Genomic DNA, 21496 nt, shown 5'->3' with positions numbered 1-21496 from the left:
GGTTTATGTAATACACATTCTGTAAATATAGGTTGTTCTTTGTCATTTGTGGTTGGTCAATTGATCAGTCATTATTTTTCATTACGAATAAGCTCCGTATCTAGGCCTACCAGTAAGATAAGTAGGCTACCCGGTTGTAATTTAGAAAAAGGACGTCTGCAATGTTTCAGCACCACACACATGGACAGCTCCGTAGAAGATTCAAAAGAAGGGAAATGTACTGAGCTAATGGTCGGCCTTCCAGTAAAACGTACAGTACAGGCCAAAAGTTTGGACACACCTTCTCATTCAATGTGTTTCCTTTATTTTCATGACTATTTACATTGTAGATTATCACTGAAGGCATCAAAACTATGAATGAACACATGTGGAATGATGTACTTAACAAAAAAGTGTGGAATAACTCTAAATATGTCTTAGATTTTAGATTCCTCAAAGTAGCCACCCTTTGCTTTTTTGTTGTTAATAAAATAAAACATTGTTGTTGTTAATAAAATATATAATAATAATATTAAATATATATACAGTATATATAATAACATATTATTATTAACACATATTATATTTAATATTATTATTATATATTTTATTAACAACAAAAAAGCAAAGGGTGGCTACTTTGAGGAATCTAAAATATAAGACATATTTAGAGTTATTTCACACTTTATTGTTAAATACATAATTCCTATGTGTTCATTCATAGTTTTGATGCCTTCAGTGAGAATCTACAATGTACCAAATAGTCATGAAAATAAAGGAAACGCATTGAATGAGAAGGTGTGTCCAAACTTTTGGCCTGTACTGTATAAGGGAACAAAAATATATGTTCCCCCTGCATGCTTTAGGCTAAAGTATGTGTAATGTTGGGCTATGCTTTATGTTAACAACTGTAATTCAAGCGATGCATGTTCGATCTACAGCTTAGTGTTGGAATTTCTGTTTTAAACATTTGAATGTCGTTTTCCAAGGATTACTCTACGCGTCGCTGTTCACTGCATATTGGACGATAATACATGTCTCCACCCAGTTTAACCATAAGACGGAAGAATATATTTTCGATGACACAACCCGCACGCTCTTTCAGATGGACCATATTGTGCGTGTTATTGGACACAATTACGGAGTAAATGTTTGATTTTAAGGGTTGAAAAACACATTCATACCCCTTTTAGTATAATAGGACCTATACAGTTTGGGATTATGGAACACGTTGGATTATCAGTATCGGCCTCGACGTACTGTCTGGTTTTTATTGTGTTCTTAGTGCGGACAAGCCTTGGAGACATGAACTATGCTATTCCGGAGGAGATGAAACGCGGATCTGTGATTGGAAACTTGGCTAAGGATCTGGGGCTGGATGCGAGAGGATTTTCTGCTCGTAAGGCTCGTTTGGATGTGAATGGCAGTAGTAAACGTTATTGTGACATTAATCTGAGTACTGGAGATTTCCTTGTGGCTGAAACAATAGACAGGGAGGAGCTGTGTAGGTCGCGGGTTTCTTGTTCTTTAAAATACGAGCTTGTGTTAGAGAATCCTCTAGAATTACATCGTATTATTGTACAGATCCAAGACGTAAACGACAACTCTCCAGTATTTTCTAATGACCGCATTCAACTAGAAATCCGCGAGTCAGCAAATAGAGGAACTCGTTTCCTCCTGCGCGAGGCCCATGATGCGGATATTGGACAAAACGCAGTTCAAAAATATTCTCTTGAAAAAAATGACTACTTCGGTTTAAGTGTTAATACGAACTCAGACGGAGGGAAATACAGTGAATTAATATTAGAAAAGGAGTTAGATCGAGAACAACTGCAGGAGTTGACCCTCTTATTGACTGCGGTTGACGGTGGGACTCCTCCGAGGTCTGGTACTGTTGTTATACACGTCACAGTTTTAGATGCGAACGATAATATTCCGGTGTTTAGCCAGAATGTCTACAAGGTCAGTCTACCCGAAAACGCTCCGTTAGGTACAGTAGTAACAACAGTAACGGCTACTGATGCCGACGAAGGACTGAATGGAGAGGTGACTTATGAGTTTAGTCGTGTAAGTAACAGAGCAGCGAAACTATTTTCTATCAATAAGACCACCGGAAAAATAACAGTAAGAGGCCCTATTGATTTTGAAGAGGAAACATATCATGAAATGAGCCTGGAGGCAAAGGATGGTTTAGGGTCAGCTTCAAATTGTAAAGTTATAATCGAAATCACAGATGCGAATGACAACGCACCTATTATATTTATCAAATCGCTAAACAGTCCTGTTCCTGAGAATGTGTTACCTGGCACTGAGGTGGCCATCATTAATGTACAAGATAAAGACTCAGAGAGGAACAGACAGGTTCGCTGCTCCATTCAGCAAAATGTTCCTTTCAAATTAAATCCCTCTATTAAAAATTATTATTCTATTGTCACCACAAGTAAACTAGACCGTGAGATGATATCAGATTATAACATCACAATCACTGCGACTGATGAAGGGTCTCCACCCCTATCCTCATCCAAGACTATTCATTTATCTGTGTCAGACGTCAATGACAATTCACCTGTGTTTGAAGAACAATCCTACAGCGCCTATGTGACTGAGAATAACAAGCCTGGCTCCTCTATATGTTCTGTTACTGCCAGAGACCCAGACTGGAGACAGAACGGTACAGTGGTCTATTCTCTACTGCAGTCAGGTCAACGGTGTTCCAGTGTCGTCATTCTTATCCATTAACGGAGACACGGGGGTGATCCATGCTGTGAGAGCATTTGATTATGAACAGTTTAGGAGCTTCAAAGTCCACGTTGTAGCCAGAGACAATGGTTCTCCTCCGCTCAGCAGTAACGTGACTGTGAGTGTCTTCATAACAGATGAGAATGATAACTCTCCACAGATATTATATCCGGCTACAGCAGGTAACTCCTTGATGACTGAGATGGTCCCCAAAGCCGCTATGGCGGGGTCCCTTGTTTCCAAGGTGATCGCTGTGGATGTTGACTCTGGACAGAATGCGTGGCTTTCATATCAGATCGTGAAATCGACTGATCCGGGACTTTTCACTATCGGTCTCCACAGCGGAGAGATCAGGGCACAGCGGGACATTTCTGAATCTGACAGTATGAAGCAGAACCTTGTTATATCAGTGAAAGATAACGGACAGCCCTCTCTCTCTACAACCTGTTCAGTATATTTACTAATATCAGACAACTTGGCTGAAGTTCCAGAACTGAAAGACATGTCTTATGATGGGAGTAGTTCCAAACTAACCTCCTACCTGATCATCGCACTAGTTTCCGTTTCCACCTTTTTCATCACTTTCATTATTCTCATCGTGGCCGTGAGGTTTTGCCGCAGGAGAAAGCCTCGAATGTTGTTTGATGGAGCAGTCACCATTCCCAGCGCGTATTTCCCTCCCAACTATGCAGAGGTGGATGGAGCTGGAACTCTCCGTAGCTCTTACAATTATGACGCATACCTGACAACGGGCTCACGCACCAGTGACTTCAAGTTTGTGACGTCATACAATGACAACACGCTGCGTGCTGATAACACAATTGAGCCCATTGGAGAAGGTATCATGACACTGAACTGCGCAGGCGACACATACCAGGTATGATTACTTAACGTAATATAGAAATAGCAAGTCCCTATGAAATAATTTTGTTAGACTACCTGCTTGAACTATGAACTATAATGTTACTTAACTTGAATTCCACCTCATGTTTCTGACACTGTGTAGTTATCACAGTTTAGAGGATGTAGAGGATTGCTTTTTCATAGCCAATGTCTTGTAATAAGCTATCATAATATGATATAATATGGTATATTATACCAGCAGGTCTTAGTGAGCTCTCTTAGGGCTAAACGATGTAGTATTGACGCGTATTTCTTCACTATGCAGAACAGAAAGGCATTTCAACGGTAATTATAGTCTCATTCATCCTAACGTTATGTATTGCGTAAGCCTGGATTGTGCGTGCGTTATCCTGAATAGCCTAATATAAATGACATGTTTTCATTATAACACGACAGACAACAACTGCAATACGTAATATAAATATACATGTCGTTTGTTTATTTCAACTGTATATTTTCAATACATTGTCATTATTTTCCATGTTTGATTGATTGATTGATTGAGAATGTTTATTTTGGTCCCCTATACAAATCACAATACAGATATAAAAAAAAATGTACACAGTCACAATTCATAACACCAGGACCAAAAAGGTGTAGGCTGAAGCCGTGGCTTATTGCGCCTACCCGTGTTACATGTATGCATGTCCCCCCATGAATGCATCATCAAAACATTGAAACTTGTATAAACAAAATGTCACTTATGCATGTCAACAAAAAGTTCAAAAAATACCAAACAAAAACTATATTTAAACCTCTGTTTTATACTTGTTAATCATCTTATTTTTAAAAACATTTTTAAATCCTTTTAGTGTACTACACATTTTCATTTCCTTTTCAAAAGTATTCCATAAATTAACTCCTTTAACTGTTATACATCTTTGTTTTGCATTTGTTCTAATCTTTGTTTTCATAAACATACATATTCCTCTGAGTTCATAATTACTCTGTCTAACTTGAAATAGTCTCTGGATACAGTCTGGAAGCATCTTATTTTTTACTTTATACATTACTTGTGCCATTTTGAAGTCCACCAATTCTTTAAATTTGAGATCATAGGTGTTTATGAATAATTTGTTGGTTGGTTCTTGATAGGCAGCTCTGTTTATAATTCGTATAGCTATTTTCTGTAAATAAATTGGATTTGTGATTGTTTTGTATGTGTTTCCCCACACTTCCACACAGTAAGTTATGTATGGAACTATTAGAGAACGGTACAATAATGAATTTGGATTAAGTATGTCTTTCGTTTTATGCAGTATTGCAATAGACTTTGATATTTTAGTCTTTAAGTAGTTTATGTGTGTTTTCCAACATAGTTTGTGGTCTATAACAACTCCCAAAAATGTGTTTTCATAAACTCTTTCAATTTCAACATTATCTATCTTGATTTGTACTTGACTATTAATTTTTCGATTTCCAAATATCATAAGTTTAGTTTTTTCTAAGTTCAATGACAACTTATTTGTGTCAAACCATCGGAGTCGAATAAGCCTCTTGTATTTTGCATTCAGGCAATAAGTTCCCTCTCTGTATTTGAGTGTAGTTCACCTGCATGGTAACACATTTCTATGTTCACATTTCTATGTTAGAATATGAGGGATGTTTTATCAAGCTAGACCTCTCGAGATGAGGAGTCAATTGATACAAAGTCTTGTGGTCGCGCCTACGGGCCCAGCCCGTCAGATAAGCAGGCATTGTCGTTTCAGCACCACACACGTGGACAGCCCTCAGAAGCGCATTGAAAGGGGAATTGGTGTATTGACTACTGAGCTATAACTATACAGCAAGTTTGTCCTGTTCATTATATTGACAGGTCTTGGTAATTAGTTTAACTTGTTGTGGAGAACATATTGTATGTTTTACCTTCAGGGTATTCACGATCGCATGTTTTACTGCATAACTTTAATTTCAGACTTTTGTAGGCCTATTAGAATTGCAACACAGTCTAGAATTGTGATTAAAAACGTTTGGATTGTAGTTTTCTAATGAATACTCTATGTGTCGCTGTTCACTACGTATTGGACGTTATGCACATCTCCATCCAGTTTACCCATAGGAGGGAGGATATCTTTTCTGTGGCGTGTGACAAACCATCGTCGACTTCAGACACATTATAGCGTTTGTTTAGTTGGACACAATCAAGCTACGGAGTAAATGTTTTATTGCGAAGGTTGAATAGCATATTCATAGCCCTCTGGAGTCTGAATACAGTTTGGGATTATGGAACACGTTAGATTATCAGTATCAGCCTCGACGTGCTTTCTGGTTATGATTATGTTCTTAGTGCGGACAAGCCTTGGAGAAATTAACTATGCGATTCCGGAGGAGATGAAACGCGGATCTGTGATTGGAAACTTGGCTAAGGATCTGGGGCTGGATGCGAGAGGATTTTCTGCTCGTAAGGCTCGTTTGGATATGGATGGCAGTCGTCAACGTTATTGTGACGTTAATCTGAATACTGGAGATTTCGTTGTGGCTGAAACAATAGACAGGGAGGAGCTGTGCGGGTCGAGGCTTTCATGTTCTTTAAAATACGAGCTTGTGTTAGAGAATCCTCTAGAACTGCATCGTATTACTGTGCAAATCCAAGATGTAAACGACAACTCTCCAGTATTTTCTAATAACCGCATTGAACTAGAGATCCGTGAATCAGCCGAGAGGGGAACTCACTTCCTCCTGCGCGAAGCGCATGATGCAGATATTAGACAAAATGCTGTTCAAAAATATTCCCTTGAAAAAAATGACTACTTTCTTTTAGATGTTAAAACAAACGCAGATGGAGGTAAATACAGCGAATTAATATTAGAGAAAAAGCTTGATCGTGAACAACAGCAGGAGATGACGCTGTTACTTACTGCGGTTGATGGTGGGACTCCTCAGAGGTCGGGTACTGTTGTTATACACGTCAATGTGTTGGATGCGAATGATAATATTCCGGTGTTTAGCCAGAATGTCTACAAGGTCAGTCTACCCGAAAACGCTCCGTTAGGTACAGTAGTAACAAGGGTAACGGCTACTGATGCAGACGAAGGACTGAATGGAGATGTGTTTTATGAATTTAGTCGTGTAAGTAACAAAGCAGGGAAGCTATTTTCAATTAATAAAACAACCGGAGTAATCAGTGTAGTTGGCCCTATTGACTTTGAAGACGAAACATACTATGAAATGAGCGTAGAGGCAAAGGATGGATTAGGGTCAGCTTCAAATTGTAAAGTTAATGTTGAAATCACAGATGCGAATGACAACGCACCTATTATATTTATCAAATCGCTAAACAGTCCTGTTCCTGAGAATGTGTTACCTGGCACTGAGGTGGGCATCATTAATGTACAGGATGAAGACTCAGAGAGAAATAAACAGGTTCGCTGCTCCATTCAGCAAAATGTTCCTTTCAAATTAAATCCCTCTATTAAAAATTATTATTCTCTTGTCACCACAAGTAAACTAGACCGTGAGATGATATCAGATTATAACATCACAATCTCTGCAACAGACGAAGGGTCTCCACCTTTGTCCTCTTCGAAGACTATTCATTTATCTGTCTCTGACGTCAATGACAATCCACCTGTGTTTGAAGAACAATCCTACAACGCCTATGTGACTGAGAATAACAAGCCTGGCTCCTCTATATGTTCTGTTACTGCCAGAGACCCAGACTGGAGACAGAACGGTACAGTGGTCTATTCTCTACTGCCCAGTGAGGTCAACGGTGTTCCAGTGTCGTCATTCTTATCCATTAACGGAGACACGGGGGTGATACATGCTGTGAGAGCATTTGATTATGAGCAGTTTAGGAGCTTCAAAGTCCACGTTGTAGCCAGAGACAATGGTTCTCCTCCACTCAGCAGTAACGTGACTGTGAGCGTCTTCATAACCGATGAGAATGATAACTCTCCACAGATATTATATCCTGCTTCAGCAGGGAACTCCTTGATGACTGAGATGGTCCCCAAAGCTGCTATGGCGGGGTCCCTTGTTTCCAAGGTGATAGCTGTGGACTCTGACTCTGGACAGAACGCGTGGCTTTCATATCAGATTGTGAAATCGACTGATGCAGGACTTTTCACGATTGGTCTCCACAGCGGAGAGATCAAGGCACAGCGGGACATTTCTGAATCTGACAGTATGAAGCAGAACCTTGTTATATCAGTGAAAGATAACGGACAGCCCTCTCTCTCTACAACATGTTCAGTATATTTACTTATATCAGACAACTTGGCTGAAGTTCCAGAACTGAAAGACATGTCTCATGATGGGAGTAGTTCCAAACTAACCTCCTACCTGATCATCGCACTAGTTTCCGTTTCCACCTTTTTCATCACTTTCATTATTCTCATCGTGGCCGTGAGGTTTTGCCGCAGGAGAAAGCCTCGAATGTTGTTTGATGGAGCAGTCACCATTCCCAGCGCGTATTTCCCTCCCAACTATGCAGAGGTGGATGGAGCTGGAACTCTCCGTAGCTCTTACAATTATGACGCATACCTGACAACGGGCTCACGCACCAGTGACTTCAAGTTTGTCACGCCATACAATGACGGCACGCTGCGTGCTGATAACACTCTGAAGAAGTGTCCAGTTGAGATCATTGGAGAAAGTATCATGACACTGAACAGCGCAGGCGACACATACGAGGTAAATCCCACATTTTAACGTCATAGCCTATATGAATACATGATTGCTTACATTTTTTATCTGCTTTTTACCTGCTTGAACTGTAGGATTTTATTATCCTCTCTGAATTCTAAGGTATCTGAGCTTGTATGAAGGATGGAATATGTTTTTAATTCAAACACTGCAATGTTATTTTTGCTGCTGGTGTGTGGCCAAACATTTATTGATTCATACATACAGAACATATTGGTATTTTAATGCTTTAATGATTCTCTAGTCTTCTTTAGTGTTTCTGGCTATTCTTAATGAGATATTCTCATTATGCTCTTTAATTTCATGGAAGAAATTGGCCAATACAAGTTGGATGAAATACAATTAAAATGATCAATTTATTATGTCATTAATGCTGATCTAAAATGTTATTTGTTCAAGAATTAGATTTCTATGAACTTGAAGTGTGTTTTTTCAACTGCTTGAACAATACAATTTTAATTCCACCTTTTCTCTCTGACCTTGTCCATTGCACATTTTGGGTCGTGTTGTTTTATTAAACACTGCAATGCTTTATTACATTTTGTGTGTGATAGTGAGCAGTGGTCACATGGCTAAACATGTATTGATTTACATTATTATTATTATTATTATATTATTATTATTATTATTATGATTTACACAATGCACATGTTGGTATATTGATGCTATAATTACTCTTTAGTCATCTTAAAGTCTTCTTGACATTTCTACATGGCTTTACATTTATTGTAGACATGGGTTTATCATAGTGTAATTCGATGTAATCAAATTATCATTTATTTACGTCAGTAATGCTGATCTAACATATTATTAGTTGAATAATTAGATTTGTATACGCCTTTTGCATAGCAAAACTTCTACACAATCTATTTACATTAAATGACATGTCATGCAGTATCGGTTTATGTAATACACATTCTGTAAATATAGGTTGTTCTTTGTCATTTGTGGTTGGTCAATTGATCAGTCATTATTTTTCATTACGAATAAGTTCCGTATAGGCCTACCAGTAAGATAAGTAGGCTACCCGGTTGTAATTTAGAAAAAGGACGTCTGCAATGTTTCAGCACCACACACATGGACAGCTCCGTAGAAGATTCAAAGAAGGGAAATGTACTGAGCTAATGGTCGGCCTTCCAGCTGTACAACGTATAAGGGAACAAAAACATATGTTTCCCCCCCTCCATGCTTTAGGCTAAAGTATGTGTAATGTTGGGTATACTTCATGTGAAAAACTGTACTTCAAGCGACGTATGTTGTATCTACAGCCTTTGTGTTGGAATCTCTGTTTTAAACATTTGAATGTAGTTTTCCAAGGATTACTCTACGCGTCGCTGTTCACTGAATATTGGACGATATACATGTCTCCACCCAGTTTAACCGTAAAAGGGAGGAATATATTTTCGGTGACACAAACCATCGACTCTTTCAGATGGACCATATTGTGCGTGTTATTGGACACAATTACGGAGTAAATGTTTGATTTTAAGGGTTGAAAAACACATTCATACCCCTTTTAGTATAGGACCTATACAGTTTGGGATTATGGAACACGTTGGATTTTCAGTATCGGCCTCGACGTACTGTCTGGTTTTTATTGTGTGCTTAGTGCGGACAAGCCTTGGAGATATGAACTATGCGATTCCGGAGGAGATGAAACGCGGAACTGTGATTGGAAACTTAGCTAAGGATCTGGGGCTGGATGCGAAAGGTTTGTCTGCTCGTAAGGCTCGTTTGGATATGGATGGCAGTCGTCAACGTTATTGCGACATGAATCTTAATACTGGAGATTTCGTTGTTGCTGAAACAATAGACAGGGAGGAGCTGTGTGGGTCGAGGGTTTCTTGTACCTTGAAATACGAGCTTGTGTTAGAGAATCCTCTCGAACTGCATCGTATTATTGTGCAAATTCACGATGTTAACGACAACTCTCCAGTATTTTCTAATAACCGCATTGAACTAGAGATCAGTGAATCGGCCGATAGAGGAACTCATTTCCTCCTGCTGGAGGCCCATGATGCGGATATTGGACAAAACGCAGTTCAAAAATATTCCCTTGAAAAAAATGACTTCTTTGTTTTAGGTGTTAAATCAAACCCAGATGGTAGGAAAAACAGTGAGTTAGTTCTTGAGAAAAAGCTTGATCGTGAACAACAGCAGGAGATGACCCTCTTACTGACTGCGGTTGACGGTGGGACTCCACAGAGGTCTGGTACCGTTGTTATACACGTCACAGTTTTAGATGCGAATGATAATATTCCAGTGTTTAGCCAGAATGTCTACAAGGTCAGTCTACCCGAAAACGCTCCGTTAGGTACAGTAGTAACAACAGTAACGGCTACTGATGCAGACGAAGGACTGAATGGAGAGGTGACTTATGAATTGAGTCGTGTAAGTAACAGAGCAGCGAAACTATTTTCAATTAATAAGACCACCGGAGAAATAACAGTTAGAGGTCGTATTGATTTTGAAGAGGAAACCTATTATGAAATGAGCCTACAGGCAAAGGATGGATTAGGCTCAGCTTCAAATTGTGAAGTTATAATCGAAATCACAGATGCGAATGACAATGCACCTATTATATTTATCAAATCGCTAAACAGTCCTGTTCCTGAGAATGTGTTACCTGGCACTGAGGTGGCCATCATTAATGTACAGGATAACGACTCAGAGAGGAACAGACAGGTCCGCTGCTCCATTCAGCAAAATGTTCCTTTCAAATTAAATCCCTCTATTAAAAATTATTATTCTATTGTCACCACAAGTGAACTAGACCGTGAGATGATATCAGATTATAACATCACAATCTCTGCAACAGATGAAGGGTCTCCACCTTTGTCCTCTTCGAAGACGATTCATTTATCTGTGTCAGACGTCAATGACAATCCACCTGTGTTTGAAGAACAATCCTACAGCGCCTATCTGACTGAGAATAACAAGCCTGGCTCCTCGATATGTTCTGTTACTGCCAGAGACCCAGACTGGAGACAGAACGGTACAGTGGTCTATTCTCTACTGCCCAGTGAAGTCAACGGTGTTCCAGTGTCGTCATTCTTATCCATTAACGGAGACACGGGGGTGATCCATGCTGTGAGAGCATTTGATTATGAGCAGTTTAGGAGCTTCAAAGTCCACGTTGTAGCCAGAGACAATGGTTCTCCTCCACTCAGCAGTAACGTGACTGTGAGCGTCTTCATAACCGATGAGAATGATAACTCTCCACAGATATTATATCCTGCTACAGGGAACTCCTTGATGACTGAGATGGTCCCCAAAGCTGCTATGGCGGGGTCACTTGTTTCCAAGGTCATAGCTGTGGACGCTGACTCTGGACAGAATGCATGGCTTTCTTATCAGATCGTGAAATCCACTGATCCGGGACTTTTCTCTATTGGTCTCCACACCGGAGAAATCAGGGCACAACGGGACATTTCTGAATCTGACAGTATGAAGCAGAACTTTGTTATATCAGTGAAGGATAACGGACAGCCTGCTCTTTCTACAACCTGTTCAGTGTATTTACTTATATCAGACAACTTGGCTGAAGTTCCAGAACTGAAAGACATGTCTTATGATGGGAGTAGTTCCAAACTAACCTCCTACCTGATCATCGCACTAGTTTCCGTTTCAACCTTTTTCATCACATTCATTATTCTCATCGTGGCCGTGAGGTTTTGCCGTAGGAGAAAGCCTCGAATGTTGTTTGATGGAGCAGTCACCATTCCCAGCGCGTATTTCCCTCCCAACTATGCAGAGGTGGATGGAGCTGGAACTCTCCGTAGCTCTTACAATTATGACGCATACCTGACAACGGGCTCACGCACCAGTGACTTCAAGTTTGTGACATCATACAATGACAACACGCTGCGTGCTGATAACACAATGAAGAAGAGTCCAGTTGAGCCCATTGGAGAAAGTATCATGACACTGAACAGCGCAGGCGACACATACGAGGTAAATCCCACATTTTAACGTCAGCCTATATGAATACATGATTGCTTACAATTTGTTATCTGCTTTTTACCTGCTTGAACTGTAGGATTGTATTATTCTCTCTGAATTCCAAGGTATCTGAGCTTGTATGGAGGATGGAATATGTTTTTAACTCAAACACTGCAATGCTGTTTTTGCTGCTGGTGTGTGGCCAAACATGTATTGATTCAGATGGATACTTACAGCACATATTGGTATTTTAATGCTTTGAATGAATGAAAGCCTTTATTTCGAACATGTGTAGAGAGAAATAGTTATAACAACAAAAGACAAAACAAAAACAAGAAAAACAAAAAAAACAAAAAACAAAACAAAACAAAACCAAGAAAAAACTAAACAAAACAAAAAACACTATTTACTTCACATGTCCGAAAAGGAGTAGGAAGAAGCATAAGCTTATTTAATCCTACCCCTTCTCCAATAATCAGAGATTAATAATTAATAATCTGCAGTTGACTTAAATATTAATATAATAATTTATTTTTATTTTTTTATTAAATCAAATGTATTTACATATTTACATATTGACCAACAATAGAATAGCTTTAATGATTCTCTAGTCTTCTTTAGTGTTTCTGGCTATTCTTAATGAGATATTCTCATTATGCTCTTTAATTTCATGGAAGAAATTGGCTGAAGTTGGATGAAAATACAATTAAAATGATCAATATATTATGTCATTAATGCTGATCTAAAATGTTATTTGTTCAAGAATTAGATTTCTATGAACTTGAAGTGTGTTTTTTCACCTGCTTGAACAATACAATTAATTCCACCTGTTCTCTCTGACCTTGTCCATTGCCCATTTTGGGTTGTGTTGTTGTATTAAACACTGCAGTGCTTTATTACATCTGGTGTGTGATAGTGAGCTGTGGTCACATGGCTAATCATGTATTGATTTACATGGTCAGATCACAATGCACATGTTGGTATATTGATGCTATAATTACTCTCTCCTGTCTTCCTGACATTTCTATATGGCTTTACATTTATTGTAGACATGGGTTTATTATAGTTTAATTCGATGTAAGCAAATTATCATTTAATTTCTTCAGTAATGCTGATCTAACATATTATTAGTTTACTAATTAGATTTGTATAGGCCTTTTGCATAACAAAACCACTACTAAATCTATTTACATTAAATGACATGTCATGCAGTATCGGTTTATGTAATACACTTACTGTAAATATAGGTTGTTCTTTGTCATTTGTGGTTGGTCAATTGATCAGTCATTATTTTTCATTACGAATAAGTTCCGTATAGGCCTACCAGTAAGATAAGTAGGCTACCCGGTTGTAATTTAGAAAATGGACGTCTGCAATGTTTCAGCACCACACACAACGGACAGCTCCGTAGAAGATTCAAAGAAGGGAAATGTACAGAGCTAATGGTCGGCCTTCCAGCTGTACAACGTATAAGGGAACAAAAACATATTTCCCCCCTGCATGCTTTAGGCTAAAGTATGTGCAATGTTGGGTATAGTTCATGTGGAAAAACTGTACTTCAAGCGATGTAGATTCTATCTACAGCCTTTGTGTTGGAATCTCTGTTTTAAACATTTGAATGTAGTTTTCCAAGGATTACTCTACGCGTCGCTGTTCACTGAATATTGGACGATATACATGTCTCCACCCAGTTTAACCGTAAAAGGGAAGAATATATTTTCGGTGACAAAAACCATCGGCGCTTTTAGAAGGACCATATTGTGCGTTTTATGGGACACGATTACGGAGTAAATGTTTGATTTTGAGGGTCGAAAAACATATTCATACGCCTTTGACGTTTGAGAAGGACCTATACAGTTTGGGATTATGGGACACGTTGGATTATCAGTTTCGGTCTCGACATTCTGTTTGTTCTTCATGTTTTTCGTCGTGCGCACAAGCCTTGGAGACATGAACTATGCTATTCCGGAGGAAATGAAACGCAGATCTGTAATTGGAAACTTGGCTAAGGATCTGGGGCTGGATGCGAAAGGATTGTCTGCTCGTAAAGCTCGTTTGGATATGGATGGCAGTAGTCAACGTTATTGTGACATTAATCTGAATACTGGAGATTTCGTTGTGGCTGAAACAATAGACAGGGAGGAGCTGTGTGGGTCGAGGGTTTCTTGTACCTTGAAATACGAGCTTGTGTTAGAAAATCCCTTAGAATTACATCGTATAACTGTGCAAATTCAAGATACAAACGATAACTCCCCAATTTTTCCGAATGACCGCATTCAACTAGAAATCAGCGAATCAGCCGATAGAGGAACGCGCTTCCTCCTACACGAGGCCCACGATGCGGATATAGGCCTAAACTCCGTGCAACAATATTCTCTGCAAAATAATGACTATTTTTCATTAGGTGTTCATACGAACCAAGATGGTGGCAAATATAGTGAATTAGTTATAGAGAAAAAACTTGATCGAGAACAACAGCAGGAGATGAACCTCATACTGTCTGCGGTTGACGGTGGGACTCCTCAGAGATCTGGTACCGTTGTTATACACGTCACAGTTTTAGATGCGAATGATAATATTCCGGTGTTCAGCCAGAATGCTTACAAGGTCAGTCTACCTGAAAATGCTCCGTTAGGTACAGTAGTTATAAAGGTGACGGCCACTGATGCAGACGAAGGACTGAATGGTGTAGTGACTTATCAGCTGACTCGTGTAAGTAACAGAGGAGCAAAACTGTTTTCTATGAATGAGACAACCGGTGAAATAAGAGTAATAGGCCCAATTGACTTTGAAGAGAAAACATATTATGAAATGAGCGTACAGGGAAAAGATGGCATCGGGTCAGCTTCAAATTGTAAAGTTGTTATCGAAATCACAGATGTGAATGACAATGCACCTATGATATTAATCAAATCGTTTAACAATCCTGTTCCTGAGAATGTGTTACCTGGCACTGAGGTGGGCATCATTAATGTACAGGATAAAGACTCAGAGAGGAATAGACAGGTCCGCTGCTCTATTTATCAAAATGTTCCCTTCAAATTAAACCCCTCAATCAAAAATTATTATTCTCTGGTTACTACAAGTAAACTAGACCGTGAGATGATTTCAGATTATAACATCACAATCACTGCTACGGATGAAGGGTCTCCACCCCTATCCTCATCAAAGACTATTCATTTATCTGTCTCTGACGTCAATGACAATCCACCTGTGTTTGTAGAACAATCCTACAGCGCCTATGTGACTGAGAATAACAAGCCTGGCTCCTCTATATGTTCTGTTACTGCCAGAGACCCAGACTGGAGACAGAACGGCACAGTGGTCTATTCTCTACTGCCCAGTGAGGTCAACGGTGTTCCAGTGTCGTCATTCTTATCCATTAACGGAGACACGGGGGTGATCCATGCTGTGAGAGCATTTGATTATGAACAGTTTAGGAGCTTCAAAGTCCACGTTGTAGCCAGAGACAATGGTTCTCCTCCGCTCAGCAGTAACGTGACAGTGAGCGTCTTCATAACAGATGAGAATGATAACTCTCCCCAGATATTATATCCTGCTTCAACAGGGAACTCTTTGATGACTGAGATGGTCCCCAAAGCTGCTATGGCGGGGTCACTTGTTTCCAAGGTGATAGCCGTGGATGCTGACTCTGGACAGAATGCGTGGCTTTCCTATCAGATTGTGAAATCGACTGATGCTGGACTTTTCACTATAGGTCTCCACAGCGGAGAGATCAGGGCACAGCGGGACATTTCTGAATCTGACAGTATGAAGCAGAACCTTGTTATATCAGTGAAAGATAACGGACAGCCCTCTCTCTCTACAACATGTTCAGTGTATTTACTTATATCAGACAATTTGGCTGAAGTTCCAGAACTGAAAGACATGTCTTATGATGGGAGTAGTTCCAAACTAACCTCCTACCTGATCGTCGCACTAGTGTCCGTTTCCACCTTTTTCATCACTTTCATTATTCTCATCGTGGCCGTGAGGTTTTGCCGTAGGAGAAAGCCTCGACTGTTGTTTGATGGAGCAGTCACCATTCCCAGCGCGTATTTCCCTCCCAACTATGCAGAGGTGGATGGAGCTGGAACTCTCCGTAGCTCTTACAATTATGACGCATACCTGACAACGGGCTCACGCACCAGTGACTTCAAGTTTGTCACGCCATACAATGACAACACGCTGCGTGCTGATAACACAATGAAGAAGAGTCCAGTTGAGCCCATTGGAGAAAATATCATGACACTGAACTGCGCAGGCGACACATACGAGGTATGATTACTTAACGTAATATAGAAATAGCAAGTCCCTTTGAAATGATTATGTTAGACTACCTGCTTGAACTATGAACTATAATGTTACTTAACTTGAATTTCACCTCATGTTTCTGACACTGTGTAGTTATCACAGTTCAGAGGATGTAGAGGATTGCTTTTTCATAGCCAATGTCTTGTAATAAGCTATCATACCTGTAGATCTTAGCGAGCTCTCTTAAGGTTAAACGATGTATTGACGCGTATTTCTTCACTATGCAGAACAGAAAGGCATTTCAACAGTAATTATAGTCTCATTCATCCTAACGTTATGTATTGCGTAAGCCTGGATTGTGCGTGCGTTTTCCTGAATAGCCTAATATAAATGACATGTTTTCATTATAACACGACAGACAACAACTGCAATACATAATATAAATATGCATGTCGTTTGTTTATTTCAACTGTATATTTTCAATACATTGTCATTATTTTCCATGTCGAATAAGCCTCTTGTATTTTGCATTCAGGCAATAAGTTCACTCTCTGTATTTGAGTGTAGTTCACCTGCATGGTAACACATTTCTATGTTAGAATCTGAGGGATGTTTTATCAAGCTAGACCTCTCGAGATGAGGAGTCAATTGATACAAAGTCTTGTGGTCGCCAGTACGGGCTCAGCCCGTCAGATAAGCAGGCCTAGTCGTTTCAGCACCACACATGTGGACAGCCCTCAGAAGCGCATTGAAAGGGGAAACGGTGTAATGACTACTGAGCTATAACTACAGTATACAGCACGTTTGTCCTGTTAATGCTTTACCAAACTATTGACAGGTCTTGGTAATTACTTTAACTTGTTGTGGGAACATACTGTATGTTTTACCCTCTGGGTATTCACGGTCGCATGTTTTACTGCATAACTTTAATTTCAGCCTTTGTATTAGAATTGCAACACATCTAGAATTGTGATTAGAATATTTGGATTGTAGTTTTCTAATGAATACTCTACGTGTCGCTGTTCACTGCGTATTGGACGATATGCATATCTCCACCCAGTTTACCCATAGGAGGGAGGATATCTTTTCTGTGGCGTGTGACAAACCATCGTCGACTTCGGACAGATTATAGCGTTTATTTTGTTGGACACAATCAACCTACGGAGTAAATGTTTTATTGCGAAGGTTGAATAGCATATTTATACAACTCTGGAGTCGGAATACCGTTTTGGATTATGGAACACGTTGGATTATCAGTATCAGCCTCGACGTGCTTTCTGGTTTTGATTATGTTCTTAGTGCGGACAAGCCTTGGAGACATGAACTATGCGATTCCGGAGGAGCTGAAACGCGGATCTGTAATTGGAAACTTGGCTAAGGATCTGGGACTGGATGCGAGAGGATTTTCTGCTCGTAAGGCTCGTTTGAATATGGATGGAACTCGTCAACGTTATTGTGACATTAATCTGAATACTGGAGATTTAGTTGTGGGTGAAACAATAGACAGGGAGGAGCTCTGCGAGTCGAGGCTTTCTTGTTCTTTAAAATACGAGCTTGTGTTAGAGAATCCTCTCGAACTGCATCGTATTATTGTGCAAATCCAAGATGTAAACGACAACTCTCCAGTATTTTCTAACAGCCGCATTGAACTAGAGATCCGTGAATCAGCCGATAGGGGAACTCACTTCCTCCTAAGCGAGGCTCATGATGCAGATATTGGACAAAACGCAGTTCAAAAATATTCCCTTGAAAAAAATGACTACTTTCTTTTAGATGTTAAAACAAACCCAGATGGAGGTAAATACAGCGAATTAATATTAGAGAAAAAGCTTGATCGAGAACAACAGCAGGAGATGACGCTGTTACTGACTGCGGTTGACGGTGGGACTCCACAGAGGTCTGGTACTGTTGTTATACACGTCACTGTTTTAGATGCGAATGATAATATTCCAGTGTTTAGTCAGAATGTCTACAAGGTCAGTCTACCCGAAAACTCTCCGTTAGGTACAGTAGTAACAACAGTAACGGCTACTGATGCAGACGAAGGACTGAATGGAGAGGTGACTTATGAATTTAGTCGTGTAAGTAAGAGAGCAGCGAAACTGTTTGGTATCAATAAGAACACCGGAGAAATAACAGTCACAGACCCAATTGACTTTGAAGAGGCAACGTATCATGAAATTAGCATAAAGGCAAAGGATGGTTTAGGGTCAGCTTCGAATTGTAAAATTATTATTGAAATCACAGATGTGAATGACAACGCACCCATGTTATATATAACATCCCTTAACAGCCCGGTTCCTGAGGATGTGTTACCTGGCACAGAGGTGGGAATCATTAATGTACAAGATAAAGATTCGGAGAGAAATGGACAGGTCCGCTGCTCCATTCAACAAAATGCTCCCTTTAAATTAAACCCCTCAATCAAAAATTATTATTCTCTTGTCACCACGAGTAAACTAGATCGTGAGATGATATCATATTTTAACGTCACAATTATTGCCACAGACGAAGGATCTCCACCCCTTTCCTCCTCAATGACTATTCATTTATCTGTCTCTGACGTCAACGACAATCCACCTGTGTTTGAAGAACAATCCTACAGCGCCTATGTGACTGAGAATAACAAGCCTGGCTCCTCTATATGTTCTGTTACTGCCAGAGACCCAGACTGGAGACAGAACGGTACAGTGGTCTATTCTCTACTGCCCAGTGAGGTCAACGGTGTTCCAGTGTCGTCATTCTTATCCATTAACGGAGACACGGGGGTGATCCATGCTGTGAGAGCATTTGATTATGAGCAGTTTAGGAGCTTCAAAGTCCACGTTGTCGCCAGAGACAATGGTTCTCCTCCGCTCAGCAGCAACGTGACTGTGAGTGTCTTCATAACAGATGAGAATGATAACTCTCCACAGATATTATATCCTGCTTTAGCAGGGAACTCCTTGATGACTGAGATGGTCCCGAAAGCTGCGATAGCCGGGTCCGTTGTTTCCAAGGTGATCGCTGTGGATGCTGACTCTGGACAGAACGCGTGGCTTTCATATCAGATCGTGAAATCGACTGATCCGGGACTTTTCACTATTGGTCTCCACAGCGGAGAGATCAGGGCGCAGCGGGACATTTCTGAATCTGACAGTATGAAGCAGAACCTTGTTATATCTGTGAAAGATAACGGACAGCCCTCTCTCTCGACAACCTGTTCAGTATATTTACTTATATCAGATAACTTGTCTGAAGTTCCAGAACTGAAAGACATGTCTTATGACCAAGGTGGTTCGAAACTAACCTCCTATCTGATCATCGCCCTGGTGTCCGTTTCCACCTTTTTCATCACTTTCATTATTCTCATCGTGGCCGTGAGGTTTTGCCGTAGGAGAAAGCCTCGAATGTTGTTTGATGGAGCAGTCACCATTCCCAGCGCGTATTTCCCTCCCAACTATGCAGAGGTGGATGGAGCTGGAACTCTCCGTAGCTCATACAATTATGATGCATACCTGACAACGGGCTCACGCACCAGTGACTTCAAGTTTGTGACGTCATACAATGACAATACGCTGCGTGCTGATAACACAATGAAGAAGAGTCCAGTTGAGCCCATTGGAGAAAGTATCATGACACTGAACAGCGCAGGCGACACTTGTGAGGTAAATCATGCCTATTTAACGTAATATAGAAATAGCAAGTCCCTATGAAATGAAAATTATTATTATAATAATATATATAATTATATAATAATAATAATAATAATAATAATAATAATTATTATTATTATTATTATTATTATATAATTATTATTATAATTATATCATTATTATTATTATATCATTATTATTATTATTGTTATTATTATAATAATAATAATATTATTTGTTTATTTAACTATGAAATATAAGCTTACTTGACTTCAATTTCAGCTCATGTCTCTGACTCTTTCTTGCTATCGCATTTTAGAGGATGGGTGTTCTTTTTTTTAGAGCCGATATCTTGGGTATTTCATGCCTGCTAGTCGTAGCAAGCTCTGTTTGTAGGGGTAAACGACATATTGACGCGTATTTCTTCACTATGCAACGCATGAAGGTATTTCAACGTTAATGAGTCTCAGTCATCCTAACGTTATGTATTGCGTAAGCCTACGTTGTGCGTCTGTTATCCTGAATAATATAAATTGCATAGTGTTATTATAACAAGACAGAAAACAACTGCAGTATGTAATATAAATATACATGTAGTTTGTTTATTTAAACTGCAGTTTTTTCAATACACTGTCGTTCTTTTCCTTGTCGAATTCGTCTCTTGCATTTTGCATTCAGGCTATAAATTCCCTCTCTGTATTTGAGTGTAGTTCACCAGCAAGCTACTATGGTACAATCTGAGGGATATTCTGGAGATGAGGTGTCAATTGATAGGAAGTATTGTGGTCGCCACTACGGACACAGCCCGTCAGATAAGCAGGCCTAGTCGTTTCAGCACCACACATGTGGACAGCCCACAGAAGCGCATTGAAAGGGGAAACGGTGTATTGACTACTGAGCTATAACTATACAGCACGTTTGTCCTGTTAATTATTTACCAAACTATTGACAGGTCTTGGTAATTACTTTAACTTGTTGTGGGCACATACTGTATGTTTTACCTACGGGGTATTCACGATCACATGTTTTACTGCTTAACTTTAATTGCATTCTTTGTATTAGAATTGCAACACATCTAGAAATGTGATTAGAAGATTTGGATTGTAGTTTTCTAATGAATACTCTACGTGTCGCTGTTCACTACGTATTAGACGTTATGCACATCTCCACCCAGTTTACCCATAGGAGGGAGGATATATTTTCTGTGGCGTGTGACAAACCATCGTCGACTTCGGACAGATTATAGCGTTTATTTTGTTGGACACAATCAACCTAAGGAGTAAATGTTTTATTGCGAAGGTTGAATAGCATATTTATACCCCTCTGGAGTCGGAATACCGTTTTGGATTATGGAACACGTTGGATTATCAGTATCAGCCTCGACGTACTGTCTGGTT

At 39.7% G+C, this 21496-nt stretch overlaps 3 protein-coding genes and 1 pseudogene across 4 annotated transcripts; all 4 read left to right on the top strand.

Annotated features, from left to right (window-relative positions):
- The first annotated feature begins 1200 nt into the window (after positions 1 to 1200).
- Positions 1201 to 3601, top strand: LOC308155835 (protocadherin gamma-A11-like; annotated as a pseudogene). Its single transcript has one exon. The product of its transcript is annotated as a protocadherin gamma-A11-like (transcript).
- A 2297-nt stretch (positions 3602 to 5898) lies between these two features.
- LOC308155834 (protocadherin gamma-A11-like) lies at positions 5899 to 12240 on the top strand (the record flags this gene model as incomplete). The annotated part of the gene is made up of 2 exons (XM_080529206.1): positions 5899 to 6268; positions 10232 to 12240. 2 exons carry the CDS (start codon positions 5899 to 5901, stop codon positions 12238 to 12240), a joined length of 2379 nt encoding a protein of 792 aa, XP_080385332.1.
- Positions 12241 to 14127: 1887 nt separating this feature from the next.
- LOC308155833 (protocadherin gamma-A11-like) lies at positions 14128 to 16494 on the top strand (the record flags this gene model as incomplete). Its single annotated transcript, XM_080529205.1, has 1 exon — positions 14128 to 16494. One exon carries the CDS (start codon positions 14128 to 14130, stop codon positions 16492 to 16494), a length of 2367 nt encoding a protein of 788 aa, XP_080385331.1.
- Positions 16495 to 17753: 1259 nt separating this feature from the next.
- On the top strand, positions 17754 to 20135 carry LOC308155832 (protocadherin gamma-A2-like; the record flags this gene model as incomplete). Its single annotated transcript, XM_080529204.1, has 1 exon — positions 17754 to 20135. The coding sequence occupies one exon, from the start codon at positions 17754 to 17756 to the stop codon at positions 20133 to 20135; it is 2382 nt and encodes a 793-aa protein (XP_080385330.1).
- Between the last annotated feature and the right edge of the window lie 1361 nt (positions 20136 to 21496).

Source organism: Nansenia antarctica, assembly GCF_963989245.1.
Source record: "Nansenia antarctica genome assembly, chromosome: 4".
NCBI classification, from domain to species: Eukaryota; Metazoa; Chordata; class Actinopteri; order Argentiniformes; family Microstomatidae; genus Nansenia; species Nansenia antarctica.
The sequence above is the reverse complement of the archived record's forward strand: the minus strand, read 5'-3'. Positions and strand labels throughout refer to the sequence as shown.